Source organism: Melanostigma gelatinosum (assembly GCF_949748355.1).
Source record: "Melanostigma gelatinosum genome assembly, chromosome: 11".
NCBI classification, from domain to species: domain Eukaryota; kingdom Metazoa; phylum Chordata; class Actinopteri; order Perciformes; family Zoarcidae; genus Melanostigma; species Melanostigma gelatinosum.
In genome coordinates, this window is record NC_136644.1 from 26264247 (window position 1) to 26284109 (window position 19863).

At 45.4% G+C, this 19863-nt stretch overlaps 1 protein-coding gene across 2 annotated transcripts; it reads left to right on the plus strand.

Annotated features, from left to right (window-relative positions):
- The first annotated feature begins 2769 nt into the window (after nt 1-2769).
- Nucleotides 2770-15844, plus strand: mfng (MFNG O-fucosylpeptide 3-beta-N-acetylglucosaminyltransferase). 2 transcript variants are annotated; one of them, XM_079278043.1, is made up of 8 exons: nt 2770-3389; nt 5749-5794; nt 6039-6141; nt 8048-8201; nt 13122-13207; nt 14195-14360; nt 14456-14541; nt 15241-15844. In XM_079278043.1, the coding sequence occupies exons 1-8, from the start codon at nt 3015-3017 to the stop codon at nt 15290-15292; spliced, it is 1068 nt and encodes a 355-aa protein (XP_079134169.1). In that variant the 5' UTR covers nt 2770-3014; the 3' UTR covers nt 15293-15844. The 2 variants fall into 2 exon arrangements, with proteins under 2 accessions (XP_079134169.1, XP_079134170.1); XM_079278044.1 differs by having other exon boundaries at nt 14456-14503.
- Nucleotides 15845-19863: the final 4019 nt, after the last annotated feature.

The following is a 19863-nucleotide window of genomic DNA, read 5'->3' on the forward strand; positions in this document are numbered from 1 at the left end:
GAAAGTTGGACTGAACACTTCACCTAAGACAGAACATGACGGATATGATATGCACTGTGTAAAAATCATGAAATATTGTTCAGCGTCTCAGCTCTGGATGCCATTTGTCAACGTGGGCACGTGGACTCCTAGTGGCAACGTGCTGCAACTACAAGCAACAGGGACAAGGTGCAATACACTTTTTATTTAAAATCATTGACATATATACTGCATTCTATATTATATTGAATACATCTGTGAGTTCTATTTTCATGAGCAGTGTTCTTGTTGCATAGGATGCACTTGAGTGGCAAGTAGAGGTTTGCACAAACGAAAGATGAAGCCAGCTGTTTGTAGAAAGATGAAGGCCACATGGATTAAACACAGTCTGAGAGTTTATACCGCCCCCTGCTGACCATTTCCTACAGCACACATTCTCACTGCCACAAGGAATATATTCATATTTTTAAATCAATTGTATCCAAACAGCAGCTGTCCGTCCATGTTGATGCATTCTGCCTTTTGTATTGCTCTGAACCCTGGTAACATGTGAATGGTGTACTTGAATCAATGGCTGTGTTGATTTTACTGTTGAATGTGCACATTTTATGATTCAAAGCTGGATTCAAATAAGAGATCTGTGTGGAACATCTCAAGCAGAACTGCTATGATCAATAACAGCGGACAAATAACAAAAAGTTCCACCCAATGAAGTCACGTTTTGATGATTTTCCAAGTGAAGGATCCTGCGGTCGGCTTCCTACTTCCTTCACTAGAACACTAGTCCTCCTTTAGCTTAGTGACTGTGGTGGAGTTCCTTTATAGTGTGACGTCAGCGTTTTACTTTACACTTCAAAAAACATGAAAGTGTTGATTTGAGCTTATGTTTTGAAGTTCTGTGTCTGAACAGGTTGAGAATCTGACTCGTTTCCTGTGAATGTTACGTGAGTTACGTCATCTGCTGTCGGCTCGGAGGCCTTCATGTCGCTCTGTGTCCCGGCTCTGAGAATTGAATTTCAGCAGGAGATTGAAGGTTAAGACGGGGGATTTTAAGGTCCTTAAGCTTTGCTCTGACCGAGCCCTATCACACACACGCACACACACACACACACACACACACACACACACACACACACACACACACACACACACACACACGCACACACACACTCATACCTGGCAGTGGAGTTCAGTGGTTTGCTCTGTGAGCTTTAGTTTGTCAGTGGGACAGGATTGGCTGCTCCACGTCACCTTAAATCCATCACAACACTTTTACAAAATGATTTGTAAGTAAAACGAAGTCAGCATAACGCTACAAATCTCAAAGTCCAATGAAGTTATCTTTTCATTCACATTTTGTCCAGTTTTAATGTAGACGAATCAGATCAATTCAGTCTTCACCGGGGCACAGACTTATTTCCATGTACCTATACTGTCTTTAAAAGGTTCTGTTTAGCTTATTAGTGCTACAAATGCAGTAAAACCTCCTGCAGCCTGATCTCATGACTTCCTCACTTGTGTATCCGTCATGTTTGTCCAATCCCAGTTCTTGAGTGCAGTCCAAGTCTCGGTCTCACGCAAAGCTCAGAGCAGGCGGACAGACAAAAGCAGCCTGGTCCCCCCAGAGGGGTCCGGTCCCTCGACTCCTCTGGCCCTCTTTGTTCAAAGTGGCGCTGCGACGTACTCACTGTTTTAGAAAGAGCCCTTTTCAGCCAGGCCGTAAGGCGATCCTGGGTTTTTTCCTTGCCAGGGTGTGCCCCGGGCCTCTTTGGTTTACCCACGGGACCAGGATGGGCGGGGGCAGGGGGGAGGTGGTCCTCCCAGGGCCAGGTAGTAGTGGAGAGGGTGGAGAAGAGGAGGGAAGCAGCTGGTCGGTGGAGGAAGGAGAGAGGGAGAGCTCTAGACAGGGGAGGGGAGGGATGGAGGGATGGATGTAAGGCGAGAACGCTGAGAAAGGACAAATAAACAAAGGTGGCGATGAGGGTCTGAGGTGAATTAATTGTATCAAGCTCTTTCTCTCTTTTGGTGACGGTCTCCAGAGACGGAAGCACGGCCAACAATGGATACACTATTGGAGCAGCTTAGAGACCTGCAGCGCTTTAAGGAGTCAACCAGCTGGGTTAACACGGACGGAGATCTGAAGCATCGTCTGAGCGTTTCTGCACTTCTACTTTGAGCAAACATTGATGAAGCGACATTGTGTCCGAATAGCTCGTTCAACTACGTTTGATGGTAAAGATTTAGTCTGAAGCGTTGGGATCAGATTAGATATATGCAGACATTCAAACAATCATGGCGACTTAGCGGCTGCAGCAGCAACGGGGTCATGCAGTGTTTATCTTTGCAGATCTGTGATGAGGACAGCGGGTGAAATGGCCATAGGGTCAGGGGCCAACCTGGACCATCACCCGCAAAATGTCACCGGAAGAGACACCAACCGATCAGGAAGAGATGCAAAATGACCACAAAGGGACACGAGATGACTAGAATGAGACACAACAAGTCTTCGTAGAGATGCAAAAGAAAAACAACAAATAGCTTCTTCAGACGACTCTTTACTTCTCGCTTCATAAGCACGTTTAACTTCTCAAATAAAGGTGCAGATTATAACCGGAAGTACGCTATAAATTCTCACTGTCGTGGTTTATTTTGAAATCCATGACAGGAAGTCCCACCGTTTGGTTCCGCGTGGCTTGACACTGGTGACACTGGTGGGCAGAGACTGTGACAAAGTCAAATATATCCGAGTGACAGCGGCTTTTACGCAGAAAATGAGAGGAAATCATTCCCGTCATGCAGCTTCAGCCTCTTTAAAACAGGAGGAATACTAAAAAAAGTTATTGCAATTATTAGATTATTCTGATGATAACAGGCCATTCAAATAAAGAGTTGATTTATGAGGAACAGCGATGATTACGTTGTAAAGGAGGAAGTGATGGAGGTGATGAGGAGCCGTCGCGAAACAAGAAGAAGAATGAACCAGGAGGCGACCAACAACATGATTTCTATGGAATCTAAATAATTTATTTGCTACCATGCAGAAGAGATCGATACGTCGGAAGTTGCCCGTCTTGATCTTCACCTTCTCCATCATTCTCTATCTGGATTTTCAATTACGCACAAGCAGCCTTCCCAAACTGAGCGCGGCTCACCATCCGTCGTCCGGCGCGCTTCACCGCTCCATCCAGCAGGCTCCATCCCCGGCCAAGGGGGACGCGCGGAACCCGGCTACCGACAGCAGCAGCGGGGGGATCGGGGGACACCCGGCCGCTGAAGGGGCCGCAGCACATGTCACCCAGCCGAAATTGAAGCTGGAGGACATCTACGTCGCTGTGAAGACCACCGGGAGGTTCCACCAGACGCGTCTTGCGCTCCTGTTGGAGACGTGGATCTCCAGAACCAAGGCGCACGTAAGTGTGTGTTGTGTCTGCGCTTGGGCTGCTCTGGAGAGTCTTTTCTGCTGGGCCACCTGCACCACATGTTCACATGTCTTACAGCAAACGTTCTAGTTCATTTTTAGAGCTTAAACATGTCACCATTTGAGAGATTTAAGATGGAACTCGTGAATTCGTTTTTATTTTACATTGATTTCCTTAAATAAGGAAATATCTGACCCATCATTCGTTAAGAAGACACGTGCTAGACCTCTTGATGGAATGAAAACGTTCACTTCCTTCCTGCTGGTAACGAATATGAAGATTGTCAAAACCATATCATCTGATTTCCTACACTAGAAACAGGCTCTATTTGCGTTCTGCAGCCTTTTGAAACCTGCTAGTCCGACTTCAACTGGTTAGCAGGGATGTGGATGAACTCTTCAAACTAAAACAACTTTTAAAGGGATTCGTTTGGTGTAAGGGCTCCAGTGAAGGTGAGGTTAGTCATGGTTTGTGTTAAAAAGTGGCTCAGACACAAAACAACAAACCTGCTAGTAATCCTTTCTGTTATTCTGCCAGTTCTGATATTGTGTGCAGTGACCCATTTTTCTCCCCATCGTCTCTTTCAGTTTAGTTCTTGTTGAATGTCAAAGGTCCTAAAACATGAACATTGTTTTAAATGCAGAGTCTAATCTTCACCTGCTAAATGTCCCCCAAGAGACACGTACCGAACAGGAAGAGACACAAAACGACCTCAACGAAACAAAGAGACACAAAGAAGCACAAAGGGACAAATAAAACACAAAACTACCTCAAAGATACAAAGATAGTCCACCGTCTAACAAACAGAGGTTTTCCAATTTCATTTCCCTTTTTTCAGAAAACAGCATGGAGTGAAACCCGTGAACAGTGAGAGGAAACGTTCATCTCGCAGCTTCTCGTTTTATGTGCAGAAAGACACTTTTCAGAGAAGCTGATTTAAACAAGAGACGCGATGCTTGAGAGTGAAAGAGGAAGATGCAAACGCTGAATTCCTCTCTCCAACTGCAAAAACACAACATTGTTTTCATCGTGTAATATAAACAACACTGTATGTATTGTGTTGTCTTTTTGTATTCATATGCGCATATATATATATATATATATACAGTGTATATATATACAGTATGAATATACATGCGCACACAAAGATGCAAGTTGAGAAACAGCACACACACACAGAAACAGGAAGCTGTGCAGGCAGCTTGTCTGGACCGAGGGGAAGCAGCCGCCGTGTTGCGACCCTGTTAACAATACTGAAACGGAAGCGGGCCATAGAACAGGAAGTGGAGAGGCAGATTACACCCGCATTCACACCCACACACACACACACTATCACACACACACTTCACAGGGTTTTGTCGGTATTCGTGTGAAAAGTCGTTTCTAACCAGCTCGGCAGCTACTGTTGCTAACCAGCTGATCTGGTTAGCACCGGAAACAGCAGCGCTGCGACAGAAACGATCCCCAACGGTTCGGTCCCCAACATGATCCGGGGCCTCTGTACGAGTATGATGTTTACCACATTCACCAGCTTAGCTTTGTCGTGTTAGCATGCGTTAGCACAAAACAAAAAGTGCAGCTGAGGCCGATGAGATTCATTTTGCAGGTGTTTGGTCGTAAACGCAGGCTGTAGGTAAGAAGTGGACGTCTTCATCGGGATCTCACCGATTGGTTTGTGGACGGATGTTTTGAAGCCTGGAAGTTCGTTGATTTCGCCGTATCCATCTTTAATTACGGATGTCTTCCATGTTCTTGTCTTTTGACGCCGATAAACTGAAGCTACCATATTTGGAATGCGGAGGAGTGACGTAGAGAGGTCAGATACGGTTCTGGCAGCTGTAGCGACCTGTCAATCACTGTGTAGCCCCGCCCTAAAGCATCCCCTGCTTTATGGTCTGTGTGACGATGCAAACTAGATTAGATTAAAGAAGAGTTCCTGGTACAAACAAATGTAATCTGCTGCCAGAGAGCTGAGTGGTTTTACAGTCGTACACCACCAGAGATCAGTGTTGTTCCATCTATCTATCTATCTGTCTGTCTGTCTGTCTGTCTGTCTGTCTGTCTGTCTGTCTGTCTGTCTGTCTGTCCATCCGTGAACAGGCTGTGAGAGTGTTTTTTGAGACTTATTTGAGTCGTATATCTGCCAAAGACTCAATTAAATCTGCCATATAGTTCTCCCCAGACCACTCTGGATCATAAACGTGTGTGTGTGTGTGTGTGTGTGTGTGTGTGTGTGTGTGTGTGTGTGTGTGTGTGTGTGTGTGGACTCCTGAATGAAGGTGCTGTGATATGATCAAAGCCGATGTATTGAAACCGCTTTCTTTCTCTTTGTTTTTGTGTTTTTGTACAGACGTTCATGTTCACAGACGCGGAGGACGAGGACTTACAGTCAAACGGTGAGCAGCAATCCCAATCTTTTTCAAGTCTCAAATCTACATTTAGATCTGCTTGCTGTGTATTCGTTCAGTTTTTAAGTCTAGTTCCTCTCTCTCTCTCTCCTTGTCAGCAGATTGTATCATCTTTTGCAATACAAAAAAAACATTTTTACTTATTCTAATTATATTAATTTGGTCAGAAAATGTACCGCACAACATAATCGTCACTGTTGACAGTACAGTCATGTGAGAAACCTTTGTCCAGGTTACAACGTGGTGGTAACGGGCTGCCAGTCAGATCACAGCCAGCAGGCTCTGTCCTGCAAGATGTCCGCCGAGTACGACGGGTTCATGGCCTCCGACAAGAGGTGAGACACACGAGGTCCGTCTGTCATCCGTTCCCACACGGGATATAAAGATCCCAGTGAAGATGACACACTTTAATGATCTCCGTGGGGAAATCTGAGGCGACTGTAAGCGTTGCGTTGACCTTTGCTCTGTATGCAAAGTGGCTTCTTCAGGCCTCCTCCTCTCTCTTTACAAACAGAGTTTACACCAAACACCCGACAGACAAGACGAGCGACTAACTCGTGAATATACTGGAGCATTCATTTAGCAGAGAGGTTGTTCTCAGAAGATGGTGGAGACTAAAAACAGCTAAAAGGAGGGTGAAGATTGTTAGCTTCATCATCGTCATTGTTAATCATAATCACGAAGACATGTCAGCAGAAAAAGCAGTGTGGTTTCAACTCATTATGCTTTCGGCCGACACACAGGACACTGAAGACCGTGTTGATATTTCTCTTGATTTTTGGAAAATCCAATGAGACTCAGCAGCTGGTGTTTGGTGTGTGACTGAAGCTTCCCACTGCTGTCTCGTCATTAAGATGGCAGAGTAAATGAAAGAGCGCTCCCGTTTGCTTCCAGGACCCACTTTGTTATTTGGACTGAAAAGGGGAAGTGAGGCTGTTTGCTTGGGAAGGACGCCTGTCGTCTTGTCAGGCAGCCATGAGGACGGCAGAGGGAACAAGACAGCACTTCAGTTTGGTACCGACAGCTTTGTCTTTTGGACTCCGATTGTTGCTCCAAACGTGCGTTTGGTTTGAACATCATGTCCAGTCTTCAGCTCTTCATCATGTGTCACCCAAAGGCCGCGGACGCTGCTCCCTCGATGGCGGAAGTTCCATAATAATCCACACAATAAGGAAAGAAAACATGCTGGATTGACCGCTCTTATTCTGGAAACAGCTCTGAAGTAAACCGGATGCAGTTAGCATCAATGGTTCTAGATTTGAAACGAATAATCTGCTACGATATTTTACAAATTTTTCATAAAACTGGACCAAAAACCCACGATTTTTTTCGGCGACGTGCAGTGCCATGGTACCGTTGTCCACTCACAGCTTTCTAGAGGTTTCACGGAGAGCAAAACCGGAGGAATGTACGCGTTCGGCCACGGATGCTAGTGCTATTAAATGCATTGGTTAGCTCGGTAGCGGCTAGCATCAGAGTGCAAATCATGATTTCTGCCCATGATTTCTAGATGCTTATGTTTGTAGTGTATAGTTGTGTTTGGAGTGTGTAAGAAGTGACTTAGATGATAGTGTTGCCCATACGTTGCTGTTTAATCCGGTAAAAGAAATTTACAAATCCACAATATTCAGCAAACAATAAATCCATTTCCAGGGGAGCTGGAGGAGGTTTTAAACAACCTAATGGTCACTGTCTAAGGATATAACTGACTGATTTATATGTGCGTTCCAAGATTTATTCATTTTTACTTATTACATTGGTTTAACTTCCAAAATCCCACTGTCGTGGCATAAACGTGCCCATGTGCTGTCTGATGGAGTGCAGAGTGCGGTTCCCTGGAACATGGGCGGGCTAACCGTCCTCTGGAAGTCCCACAGCCACTCATTGATGCTCCATTGTGTCCCCATCCTCGAGGCTCAAGGGATGAAAAAAGGACGCAGTGATGATTTTAGAATTGGCCTTCATCTCTTGGTCCTTGAGGAAGATTGAGTGTCACTTGGTCTGAGGTAGCACACTGCTGCGCCACCCACTGTGGACTTGAACCGTACTTGCCCTCGGATGCAATGTAGACAGGCTTGTGGATGAGCCCAGCGAGCTTGTGATCATAGCGATCATGTTTTTTCTTTCAGTCCTTGCTCAACTTGCACATGACTCGATTACCAGCCAGGCTTTGAAGGGGTTTGTTCAGCTTGTATATATTTGAACTGCATCTCTTCTGTTCTTCCCTCTGCGGCTCCTCAGGTGGTTTTGTCACGTGGACGATGATAACTACGTGAACCCGGAGGCCCTCCTCTCCGTCCTCTCGGCCTTCCCCCAGGACGGCGACATCTACGTGGGCAAACCGAGCCTGGACAAGCCCATCACCGCTCACGAACTGCTGGAGGGCAATGCGACGGTACGCTTACCGGACTCATCAGCTCGCTAGTTGTGGTCACATGCTCTGCCCGTTCACGCACTCTGCTACTCGGGGATGGAGAGGGAGGGGATGGCAGCTTAAAAAAAGGCCAAGCATTTTGGTAATTTCACTATCAAATGGCCTACTGCTTACAAGGATACCAGATGCCTCAATGTTTCCCCAGAGCTTGTTCCCCACGATTGGAAAAGCCTCTGAAACAGCTTCGCTACCACATCACACTAAAACTCCTCTGAAACCAATACCCAGTTTAATTTATGTGGACCGATAACTCCGCGAGGCAGGGTGACCCCTCTGAGATGCATTACTTTCTTGAACGTAACAGATTTATGTTTACTTGCTCTCCTGCCTCCCGAGATTCTTTACCTCACTTTTTCCATCTTGACTCCCTTCCTTCGCTCTTCTTTCTGTTCACCGGTTATTTACTTCTCCTCTCCCGCCTCGACAGACCTGCTGTGTTGTTCACTCACTGGTCCTCACACGGACTTCTCTTGCTACTGTTTCTATCCTTTGCTCGCAGGTTTATTTGCATTCTTTCTTCCCGTTCTTCTCTTTTCACATTTTCTTCTTTCTTTTCTGACGCTGCACTGTGGAAATAAATAGACTCTGTAGACACTTTGCAGAGGTTTATTAACAGTATTTCCAAACGCCTGTCATTGCAGTGCAACAAAATCTATCCACCCAAAAGTACTAAACTAGAACTAAGCGTTGTAGGATAGAGCAGGAAACAGGTGAAATAAGTAGGCGTGTTGAAGAACACGGCACAGCTTCAGTGCACCGACGCTCCATCCTGTGCTTTGCGCCGCCCGAGACAATTGTGATTTTTTCTTCTAAAGAAATACAAACAAGCCGGACCGGTCTTTAGTGCTGAAGCGGCGCTGTGGAGACAGGTGGGACTATGTGAGACGTCCCCGGTGGAGACAGTTGGACTGGCGTCTCCAAACTCCTCAGGAGTGGATCTGAGTGGACTGAACAAATTGAGCTTTAATTAAATGACATTTTTAACTCCCAAGATAGTTGGTACACCCTGTGTCTCTGTAAGGTAAGCAGGTGTTATCAGAACTGACCGGTTGCCAAGATGACAAACACCAGACCCACGTTGTGAAAAGAAGGAAATCTCTCTTGTTTCTGTTCTTTTGTTCTTCCTTGTTCTATCCATCCGTGCTTCCTTTCTTTTGTTTTTGATGCTGTGTGGCTCCACGAGGACACTAATGAACAAAGCCGATGAAAAACACAGCCGATGTCTCCTTCTATTGGTTTTGTGCCGAAAAGCAGCCCAGCCAGGTTAACCACTGCCATTCAAAATCCATAATGTCCAAATCCAGACTTACACTTTCTACTGTCACGCTCATCAACGCTGACGGGACACGAGGAGAGGATGCTGTCAGTGGATGGATGGATGGATGGATGGATAGATGGATAGATGGATAGATGGATGGATGGAGGATGATGGATGGATGGATGGATGGATGGATGGATGGAGGATTATGGATGGATGGATGGATTGATGGATGGATGGATGGAGGATTATGGATGGATAGATGGATGGATGTATGGAGGATGATGGATGTATGGAGGATGATGGATGGATAGATGGATGGATGGATGGATGGATGGAGGATGATGGATGGATGGATGGAGGATGATGGATGGATGGATGGATGGATGGATGGATGTATGGAGGATGATGGATGGATGGATGGATGGATGTATGGAGGATGATGGATGTATGGAGGATGATGGATGGATAGATGGATGGATGGATGTATGGAGGATGATGGATGGATGGATTGATGGATGGATGGATGGAGGATGATGGATGGATAGATGGATGGATGGATGTATGGAGGATGATGGATGGATGGATTGATGGATGGATGGATGGAGGATGATGGATGGATGGATGGAGGATGATGGATGGATGTATGGATGGATGGATGGATGTATGGAGGATGATGGCTGGATAGATGGATGGATGGATGTATGGAGGATGATGGATGGATGGAGGATGATGGATGGATGGAGGATGATGGATGGATGTATGGATGGATGGATGGATGTATGGAGGATGATGGATGGATGGATTGATGGATGGATGTATGGAGGATGATGGATGGATAGATGGATGGATGTATGGAGGATGATGGATGGATGGATTGATGGATGGATGTATGGAGGATGATGGATGGATAGATGGATGGATGGATGTATGGAGGATGATGGATGGATGGATTGATGGATGGATGGATGGAGGATGATGGATGGATGGATGGAGGATGATGGATGGATGTATGGATGGATGGATGGATGTATGGAGGATGATGGCTGGATAGATGGATGGATGGATGTATGGAGGATGATGGATGGATGGATTGATGGATGGATGGATGGAGGATGATGGATGGATGGAGGATGATGGATGGATGTATGGATGGATGGATGGATGTATGGAGGATGGTGGATGGATGGATTGATGGATGGATGGAGGATGATGGATGGATGGATGGAGGATGATGGATGGATGTATGGATGGATGTATGGAGGATGATGGATGGACGGATAGATGGATGGATGGAGGATGATGGATGGATGGATGGATGTATGGAGGATGATGGATGTATGTATGGATGTATGGAGGATGATGGATGGACGGATAGATGGATGGATGGATGGAGGATGATGGATGGATGTATGGATGGATGGATGGATGTATGGAGGATGATGGATGGATGTATGGATGGATGGATGGATGTATGGAGGATGATGGATGGATGGATGATGGATGGATGGATGATGGATGTATGGAGGATGATGGATGGAGGATGATGTATGGATGGATGGATGTATGGAGGATGATGGATGATGGATTGATGGAGGATGATGATGAAGTACAGGCACCGTGGCTTTTGTTCACATGGGAAGGATTTCCAGATTCAAGTGGATCAATAAGTGATTTGTGTCTCGTTGGAGATATTGATTGGTGGTAAAACACGCACACACACACACACACACACACACACACACACACACACACACACACACACACACACACACACACACACACACACTCCCTGTGGGTTAGGAGGTTGTCAAACTGCAGGAGGTCGACAGGTTGTTTTTGGAATACACGTTCCAGCTATTCACAGGTGTGTGTGTCGTGCTTTACAGTAGAATTAATGCTCCCATTGAGTAAAAGTGCATCCTGATTCTCTGAATAGCATGCCATCCTCTCTCTCTCTCTCTCTCTCTCTCTCTCTCTCTCTCTCTCTCTCTCTCTCTCTCTCTCGTGTCACATTCTCCACTCTGATTGAGCCCATTTACACTGAGAAATAGATTTGTATTTATCTTTGCTTCCTCTCTCTTTTCCTCTCTCTCTCTTCCCTCCCTTCCTTCTCTTCCCATTGCTCTCTTTTCCCTTTTCTCTCCTCGTATTTTTCATCATCTCCATCCTTCACCAGGGATGGATGTGTGATGGAGAAAACAGAAAAAACAAATGTCAAGCTCCCTCTCTGCCTCCTCCATTCATTTTCTTACTCCTCGCTAAGTGTCTTTTTCCATTTCCTGTCACTATTGTGAGCCTGAGAGGTGGATGAGAGAATGAAGGAGAGAAGGGAAAGAAATAACCAAAAGCCTAAGAGCCAAAATGAAATACATAGAAAAGGGAGGAAAGGAAAGGAAAGGCCTTTAACACAAGAAGGAAGGAAACAGAAGAGAAAGATCCACTGGAATAAAAAGGATACGAAAGAAATGAAATGGAGGATGAATGGGAAATGTGACAGAGGAGTGAAAACATGGAGGCAGGAAATGGGAAAATAAAGAGGGTAAGGAAAGGAAATGATGGAAGGAAAGATCAGAATGAAAGGAAATGTCAGGAAAAAAGGGAAACAGAAAAGGTAGAGTGGTAACAAACTGAATAAATAAACACTGATGAGTAAAGGAAGGCAGAAGATACGCAGAGCAGAAAACAACAACAAACACAACCCACTCATTCGTTGTGTAATTACAGCCGGCCCTGAACTCCCAAACCGATTTATAGCAAACAAACAAACAGCATCAGCCCGAGTCAGCAGATACAGACGTGCAATTCACATCAGGTGGTTTTGGAAAAGAGCGAACGATCAATGCGAGTCTGAAGAGAACCCGACAGGAGAGGGAAGAAAGAGTATTACTCCGAGTGAAGCGCTCCTTCTGGTTTCTTCTTCTCTGTTACTGTTTGTTTGTTTGTCAGAGCTAAAGACACTCACGTCACGATGAACAGACGCAGAGAGGAAACGGCATAAGCTGGACACTTGAAGGCCTCACATCTAGTCGGTAGAAGAGTTGTCGTCTATTTGCTGAAATGAATTGACACCTTAAGGGCGTTGAAGAATTATAACTTGAACCTTTCTTCGGATCAGAAAACCGTTTGCTCGTATTTGATTGGCCAACATAGCGTGTTGCTGGTTTTCACGAGGCAACACAATGCCTTCAATTGAACCCTCTCAACCCCAAAACCCGCGGGCTGGATCGAAAAGCACATTTTATCACCATTCTTGTCAGGTTTTCATCTTTCCGACAGTCCTTGAACACATCATGTGCGACGAACGCTTCCGTCAGAAAAAGCAACACAACGAAGCTTAAAATTGTGATTTTTCATAAAAGATATGTTACGCTACATGTCTCATTTAAAATCTCGTCCCCAAAAAAAGTGTTTACTTTCACCAGACCCTGTGAAAACACATTCTAATATATATATATATATATATATATATATATATATATATATATATATATATATATATATATATATATATATATATATATATATATATATATATATATATATATCTCTATATATTCCCCTGCCATTGGCTGTATCCACGCCTTTATTTGAACATCTGTGTGTTGTGCTTTGTGACTCAGAGGGAAGTGCGGTTCTGGTTCGCCACAGGAGGAGCAGGGTTCTGCCTGAGCCGGCGGCTGGCGGAGAAGATGGCTCCATGGGCCAGGTAACTCAAGCGCCGCGTGCAGATGTGCACATTGTCTTCGTAGGAACCGAGTGACTCGTTGGATTTGTCGAAGTCAGAGACACACAATGAAAACAAGTGTTTGCATCTCATTTGGAAGGTTATTTAATCTCATTCATGTCAGGTTTAAGCAGACATTCCTGTAGTTCTCATTTCAGTGCTATTGCTCGTATTGCTCCATTAAATGCTCACTCACCATTTCACAAAATGTATTAGAACTTCAGTGGCAGTGAAAATAACCCAGAGGAGACTTGGACAGGCTGTTCTCAAAGCCTCCTCAGCGCTCGTATCTACAAAGATGAATGCGCGGTGATTCGTAGATATCCGATCCACGTCATCATGAACCAGGAAGTGGAAAGACCACGAAACCCAAAATTAGAAGGATGAGCTGAGACTCATCATTTGGGATTCGAGAGACTTAAAAAATGAAACAGAAATAGATATCATACAATACATAATGTGATTCCGATGGCCTCTTGCAAGTGTGCTGTTTAGTGGCAAACGCTCAAAGTCACAGTTTCATGAAAACACTTGAACGCACCAACATTTTCAAAACACTCTCTTTTGCCAGCAGCAAAAAAAACCAAATCCAGCCGAGTAAATGTTCACAGTGATGAATCACCAATCTAAAGTAAGTCTCAGGTCTCTGCAAGTTTGTGTTTATGCTGCTCTCAACCAGCTGAGACGAATGGCTGCCCGGGGCGCGAAGGTGGCCAATCAATCTGAGAGTTTACAGCGTTCTTTGCAGAAGGTCAGCAGTAAAGTACATGCAATAAGTAGTTAATGGGCCAAAACCTGCAAAATCTGCAACATTGTCCTTTTAGGCTGAAAGTTTTTGTAGGTTTTCTTTTGGAGAATGTCTCAGAAAACTAATATAGTTCAAAGGCACAGCATCTACAAACGTGTGTGTGTGTGTGTGTGTGTGTGTGTGTGTGTGTGTGTGTGTGTGTGCGTGTGTGTGTGTTTCAGCGGCTCCCGGTTCGAGCAGACGTCGGCGACGATCCGTCTCCCTGACGACTGCACGGTGGGCTTCATCGTGGAGAAGAGGCTGGGCATCTCCATGGTCCACTGTCCGCTGTTCCACTCCCACCTGGAGAACCTGCTGCTCGTCAGCCACAGAAGCATCCCACACCAGGTAGCCCCCCCCCCCCAACACACACACACACACACACACACAGAAACCCATGCACTTCTTCTTACATGTCTGTGCGTGTGTTTCCTCCGCTGCAGGTGACTCTGAGCTATGGGATGTTTGAGAACAAGATGAACAGCATCGAGGTGAAAGGAAGCTTTTCGAAGGAGGACGACCCCTCCAGGTCTGTCTGTCACTGCCAGACGGCAACCTCCGGTTCTAAGAGTGAAGCCGATGCTTCATGTGTTAAAGCTGCATTCTCTCTAGTGTCCACCAGGGGGCGACTCCTCTGGTTGTATAGAAGTCTATAGAAAATGACTCTACTTCTCTCTTGATTTATTACCTCAGTAAACATTGTAAACATGAGTTTATGTCTCAATCTCTAGTTTAAAGTCTTCTTCAATACAGCATGATGTTCATTTAGTACATTATGTTCCATTTAGAGTCACACAGACCATAAAGCAGGGGATGCTTTGGCTTCACTCGTTGTACTGGCCGTGAGACTTCATGTGTGGCACAGCTTGAATGTGTGTTAACATCCCAACAGTCAGATCATGAGGTATTCTCTGCCAATTAGACCTTTTGGCCTATTAGAGGGGAAGACTATAAAGGTCAGAAAGTTGACAAAACACTCTCCAGAGAGGATTCTTCCTCGCTGGAGAGTGAATGTCCACAACATACTGCGTGGTATTCTGGACATTATTGACTCAGTGCATCATACAGACGAGGAGTTATGTCTTACTCTGGACCAAAGACTGAAAACCAGCCAACCTTGTAGACATGTACAGTATTTGAGGAATATGCAAACAAATATATTAACATATAAAAGTCAAGTTGTGAAGTCAAACTCTGAGTTGTTACTGATCTCTTCTGTCCTCTACAGGTTTAAGACCGTCCACTGCATGCTGTATCCTTTCACCAGCTGGTGTCCTTGAACTCACACGTGGGACACGCCTGGTAGTCCTGCTGGACGGAGTGCCTTTCCTGTGTAGTGTCGACACGAGGAGGAAACAGATGGATCTAATTTGGTGGAACAGTTTGAGACGCAGTCGCCGGAAGAACTGGAGAAACAGAAAGAAGAAGTGAAGCCTCGGAAGAACTGAGCGCTGTTTTCTGTACCTGCTTGCAGGAGAGAACAGATGGGAAGTCGTGGACCCAGAAAATATCAACAGGATGTTGACGATGAACGGAGACGGGTTTTCTCTTCTTACAAACTGACGATAACGATAGAAAATGAAACGTTTTGCATTTCTACTACTGAATGTTTGGAGGATGTCTTCTGTGGGACGGACGCACTGAAGACAATGGAGCACGAGTGATTTTCACTGAGTTGATTTGTTGACAAAAATAAAATGAATTTGTACATATTCTGTAAAATTTACATAAATTTCTATCTTCATTGACTCGATTGACCGGTTCGTCCACGTGCTGGTCTACAGCTGTTTTGCATTAATTGGGTTTGTACCCTTAATTTCAATTAAGGGGAATCTTAATGCCACAGCATGCAATTACATTTTGGACAATGTTCGGCTTATTGTGAGGACGACTGTTGTTGGGGATGGGTTGAAGAAAGTCAATGTCTGGTTGACTGGTGACTGTTTCTGATCTGTGGTTTCGTATGAAGCGGCAACTGTAATCAGCGTAATCAGATTCCCACGTCGTTTTACACATACAAGGAATTTGCTTTGGTGTTTTTGGTGCATTAACAACAACAAACATATAGAATAAAACAAAATCTATGTACAATATATCTGTTTTACATGAAAGATCATGGCTGGAATGCACAAAGATATATTTTAGAGGATGTGCAAAGGTTCAGAGTGTTAAGAATGAAATGATTATGAAATATAATGTTACTCCCATGCTCCTTTGGTGGCATTTCTCTTTTTTGTGTCCGACTGATACAATCTCTATGAAATACGTTCAGCGAATAATCACCAATAATCTTGAATTACAGACTGTTTTGCATGATTGAACATGTACTGTATAATCTCAATACTCAATACTCAAAATCTCAAAGGCTTTCATGGAGCCACGGGTTTGCAAAAGAAACAGGATACAAATCCTCACAGAATTGCCGTTACATGAATCAGGATGACATGTGGGATGATGTTGAGATGTTTAGATAGATACATGCTTTATTCACCCCCAGGGGGAAAGTTGTTCATTTGTTGTTTAAAATGAATGACTTGTACTCCTACAGGTCAATACTGCCCACCACAGCTTTAATCATTGATGAGAATCAAAGCAACACCGACGAGAAGGTTGAAAAGAGAGGAGGAACAGATCGGGGGTGAAGGTGGAATCGGGGAAGGAGGGTTCACTTGGGAAATGGAGAAGTCCCCGAGACAGATGGCGAGGGGTGCCGGGAGAATTCTCCCTCCCATTATGAAAACGCCACAGAGCACGAAACTCCAGCTGTTGACGGCACCGAGCGTACCGCCAGCAGCCACCAAGAGGCAGCAGCCTGCCAACTAACGGCCACTAACGAATGTCAAGGCTCGATTCAGACGCACGGGGAATGAAGATGGGAGCCGTACGTCCTCGTCTGCATTATCAGATGGTCACGGCGACTTTCTGTGTGATCCGTAGATTGGAGCGATTCCAGAGGCTGATCGCCAGTGACGGCTGGGAAATGGAGGGAGTGGATCTCGGGAGATTTCTCCGGCGGCTGTGGTGGAAATGAGGGAGGGGGCCGCGGAGGGGAGACAACGAGGTGGAGGGTGACAGAAACAGAGGCATGCAGAAAAATGAAAGAATAACACAAGGGAAGAAATCGTACGGCTGAAAAATAAAGAAGATGGGGGGTGAACAGGGAGGCGGGAAAGAAGGGTGGAACACGATGTGAGTAAAGAGAACGTAGAGAAATCAATATGGAAAGATGTGAAGAGAAAGGAAGGAGATTACAAGAGAAAAAGGACTAAAACAGATTCTACCATTCAACCATCTTGTTTGTCCAAATTTGTTCCAAGTACTTTCGATTTCACAGCGAGTCTCTGCTTCTTCCCTACAATTACTGTTTACATGTCATGTCAATCTGGCCTCTCCTCTCCATGAAAAGCAACTGGAGAAGACGTGTCAAGCTGTGATCTGGTGTGTGTGTGTGTGTGTGTGTGTTCATACAGTGCAGCATGTGTCCTCTCCCTGACCCATTTAGCACTGAGAGGCAGGCGGGGTGTTCAGCAGCCAAGCCAATTTACAGATTCCATTCCGCCTCAAATGAACCCAGGAGCAGGAGAGTGTAACACTGCAAAACACTCCGATTCTGCTGGAGTTTCAAGGATTAGCCTCTCCGCCGGTGATTTGCTCTCGCTGCTTCTACCTGAGTGCTGCTCGACCAGGAGAGCCGGAGTTGCAGCTTAATTGTCCAGTCTAATAGGGAGGGAAAGGATCTATTAGTTTCAAAATATTAAAAAATAAATATGCAAGAAAAAAGCCAATACATATGTTAAGAAGTCTCGGGCTCCAAACTCCAATGGGTCTCCAAGATAGTACTCCAAAAAGAGTATACATTTGTTTGTACTCTCATAAAATAAACATGAGTCTGTGTAAAGAAAGCTAAGAGGAAAAGTTCAGCATTGTAAAATCTGAACAGTTAAACAGCACGCTAAAATTAATCATAAATCTAAAATTCTTAAAAGAGGGGGAATTAATGTTGAACAACTGGGCGACCGTCACGTGATGTGGCCCTCATCACTGCGACCTCAGACTCCCCGCCGGTCCTCTCCAACGACCAAAGATTTGTCCTTCAGACCACTGAGGTCTCCTGGTTCCTCTGCTTCCTTCCAGTCTCCTGGTTCCTCTGCTTCCCTTTGGTCTCCTGGTTCCTCTGGTTCCCTTTGGTCTCCTGGTTCCTCTGGTTCCCTCCCGTCTCCTGGTTCCTCTGCTTCCTTCCCGTCTCCTGGTTCCTCTGCTTCCCTCCCGTCTCCTGGTTCCTCTGCTTCCTTCCCGTCTCCTGGTTCCTCTGCTTCCCTCCCGTCTCCTGGTTCCTCTGCTGGATGAAGCCTGGATCAACTTTGTTAATTGTTTTCTCTGAGAGTGAAGCGTTTTGCTTTCTTTGCCATTGACGTTGTTCCTCATTGTGGTGACTTTAGTTGGATATATGGACCTACAGGACTGGCACTGGATCAGGCCCTTAGTTTAGTTTATTCGTTTAATTTAACAGAGGCCTGGAACAACACAACTGTTGAGCCAGAGCTGTATATCTGCAGTCCCCTTGGAAGGAAGAATAACCAAAGAATACAAACAATACAAAATTAAAGCAAAACAGTTCACGAAAACAATTTACGAAAAGTGCTGTACGTGTAAAACAATTTCAATTTCAGGAACGTCGTCGGTTTATTCTGATCACATGACCCATTTGTACTCCGATTGGTCTGAAGGTGTAAATAAAAAGTAAATGCATGTACTGCAGGGCTCGACCTCATCGAAGCTCTGGGTCTCTAGTGTGCAGAGGGAGGTGGCGGTGTGGAGCCTCTTCCTGTTGCACCACTTTTGCATGAATAAAATGAACCACAGAGACTTCATCCAGTAAAACCAGCAGTGACATGAACATGCATGAGCACACACTTGCAAACAAGGTGGCAGGTGGCGGAGTCAGCGAGGCACGAAGACAGACAAAGAGGCAGAAATCCCTCCCGCCTTACACACCGACACGCAAAGCTTCCCTCTCCACGCACACAATCCTCACCATCTCTCCAGAGCACTTTGCATCCTCTGCTCCCCTCATCCCTCTCGACATTTTTTCGTCTCCCCCGCCGGCACATGCTCCGCTCCAGCCACCGCAGATGCCGACGTCATCCTCGGACATCCCGGCTTCTCGGTCGCTATGTGTGCTCTGCAGTTCGCTCACGTTCCTGTTGCTGGGGCGACGATGCTTCTGGCCTGGCCCGCCGCGCGCCTGTGGGAGCATGTTCTGAGGATCGGCCTGGGATGACTAATGGAGTTTAGGGTCAGGCAGGTCATAGCCACCCTTCCTGCTGTTCACCCTGCTGGAAGATGAAATCTTATTCCAGGGGTCACCTGTCAAAGAGAGAACGTTAGAAAAAACAATATGCAGCTGTCGTCGAGAGGCAATAATGCGTATTGCCTCATAGCTCACAATAATATACTGTATCTGAGAGGTTTATATGGTCCTATATCAATACAACACAAAGTGATTCAAATCACTGCACGGCCTCAACTTTATTTAAGAACAAAAACGGTCCCCGACTTTTCAGACGTTCCTAAAGGAATCCTCCAGTGGCTGCACATACTTCAACCAAATATACAAAGCAGGTACTGGTACAGACCCTTTATCAGTTTGTAAACAACGATGAAGTACGTAAGCGTGCACGCAGTTTGGCAACCGATGTACGGCGGAGTGCAACAAGCTACGCAACGACATAAACCCCCAAAGATGGAGAATGGAACCTGAACAGATTGACTTTCTAGTTCCGTGTGCTGTCAAGGAGTGAGGAGAATACATCAGCAAGCAGCCCAACATTTAGCATCCAGTTATATTCAT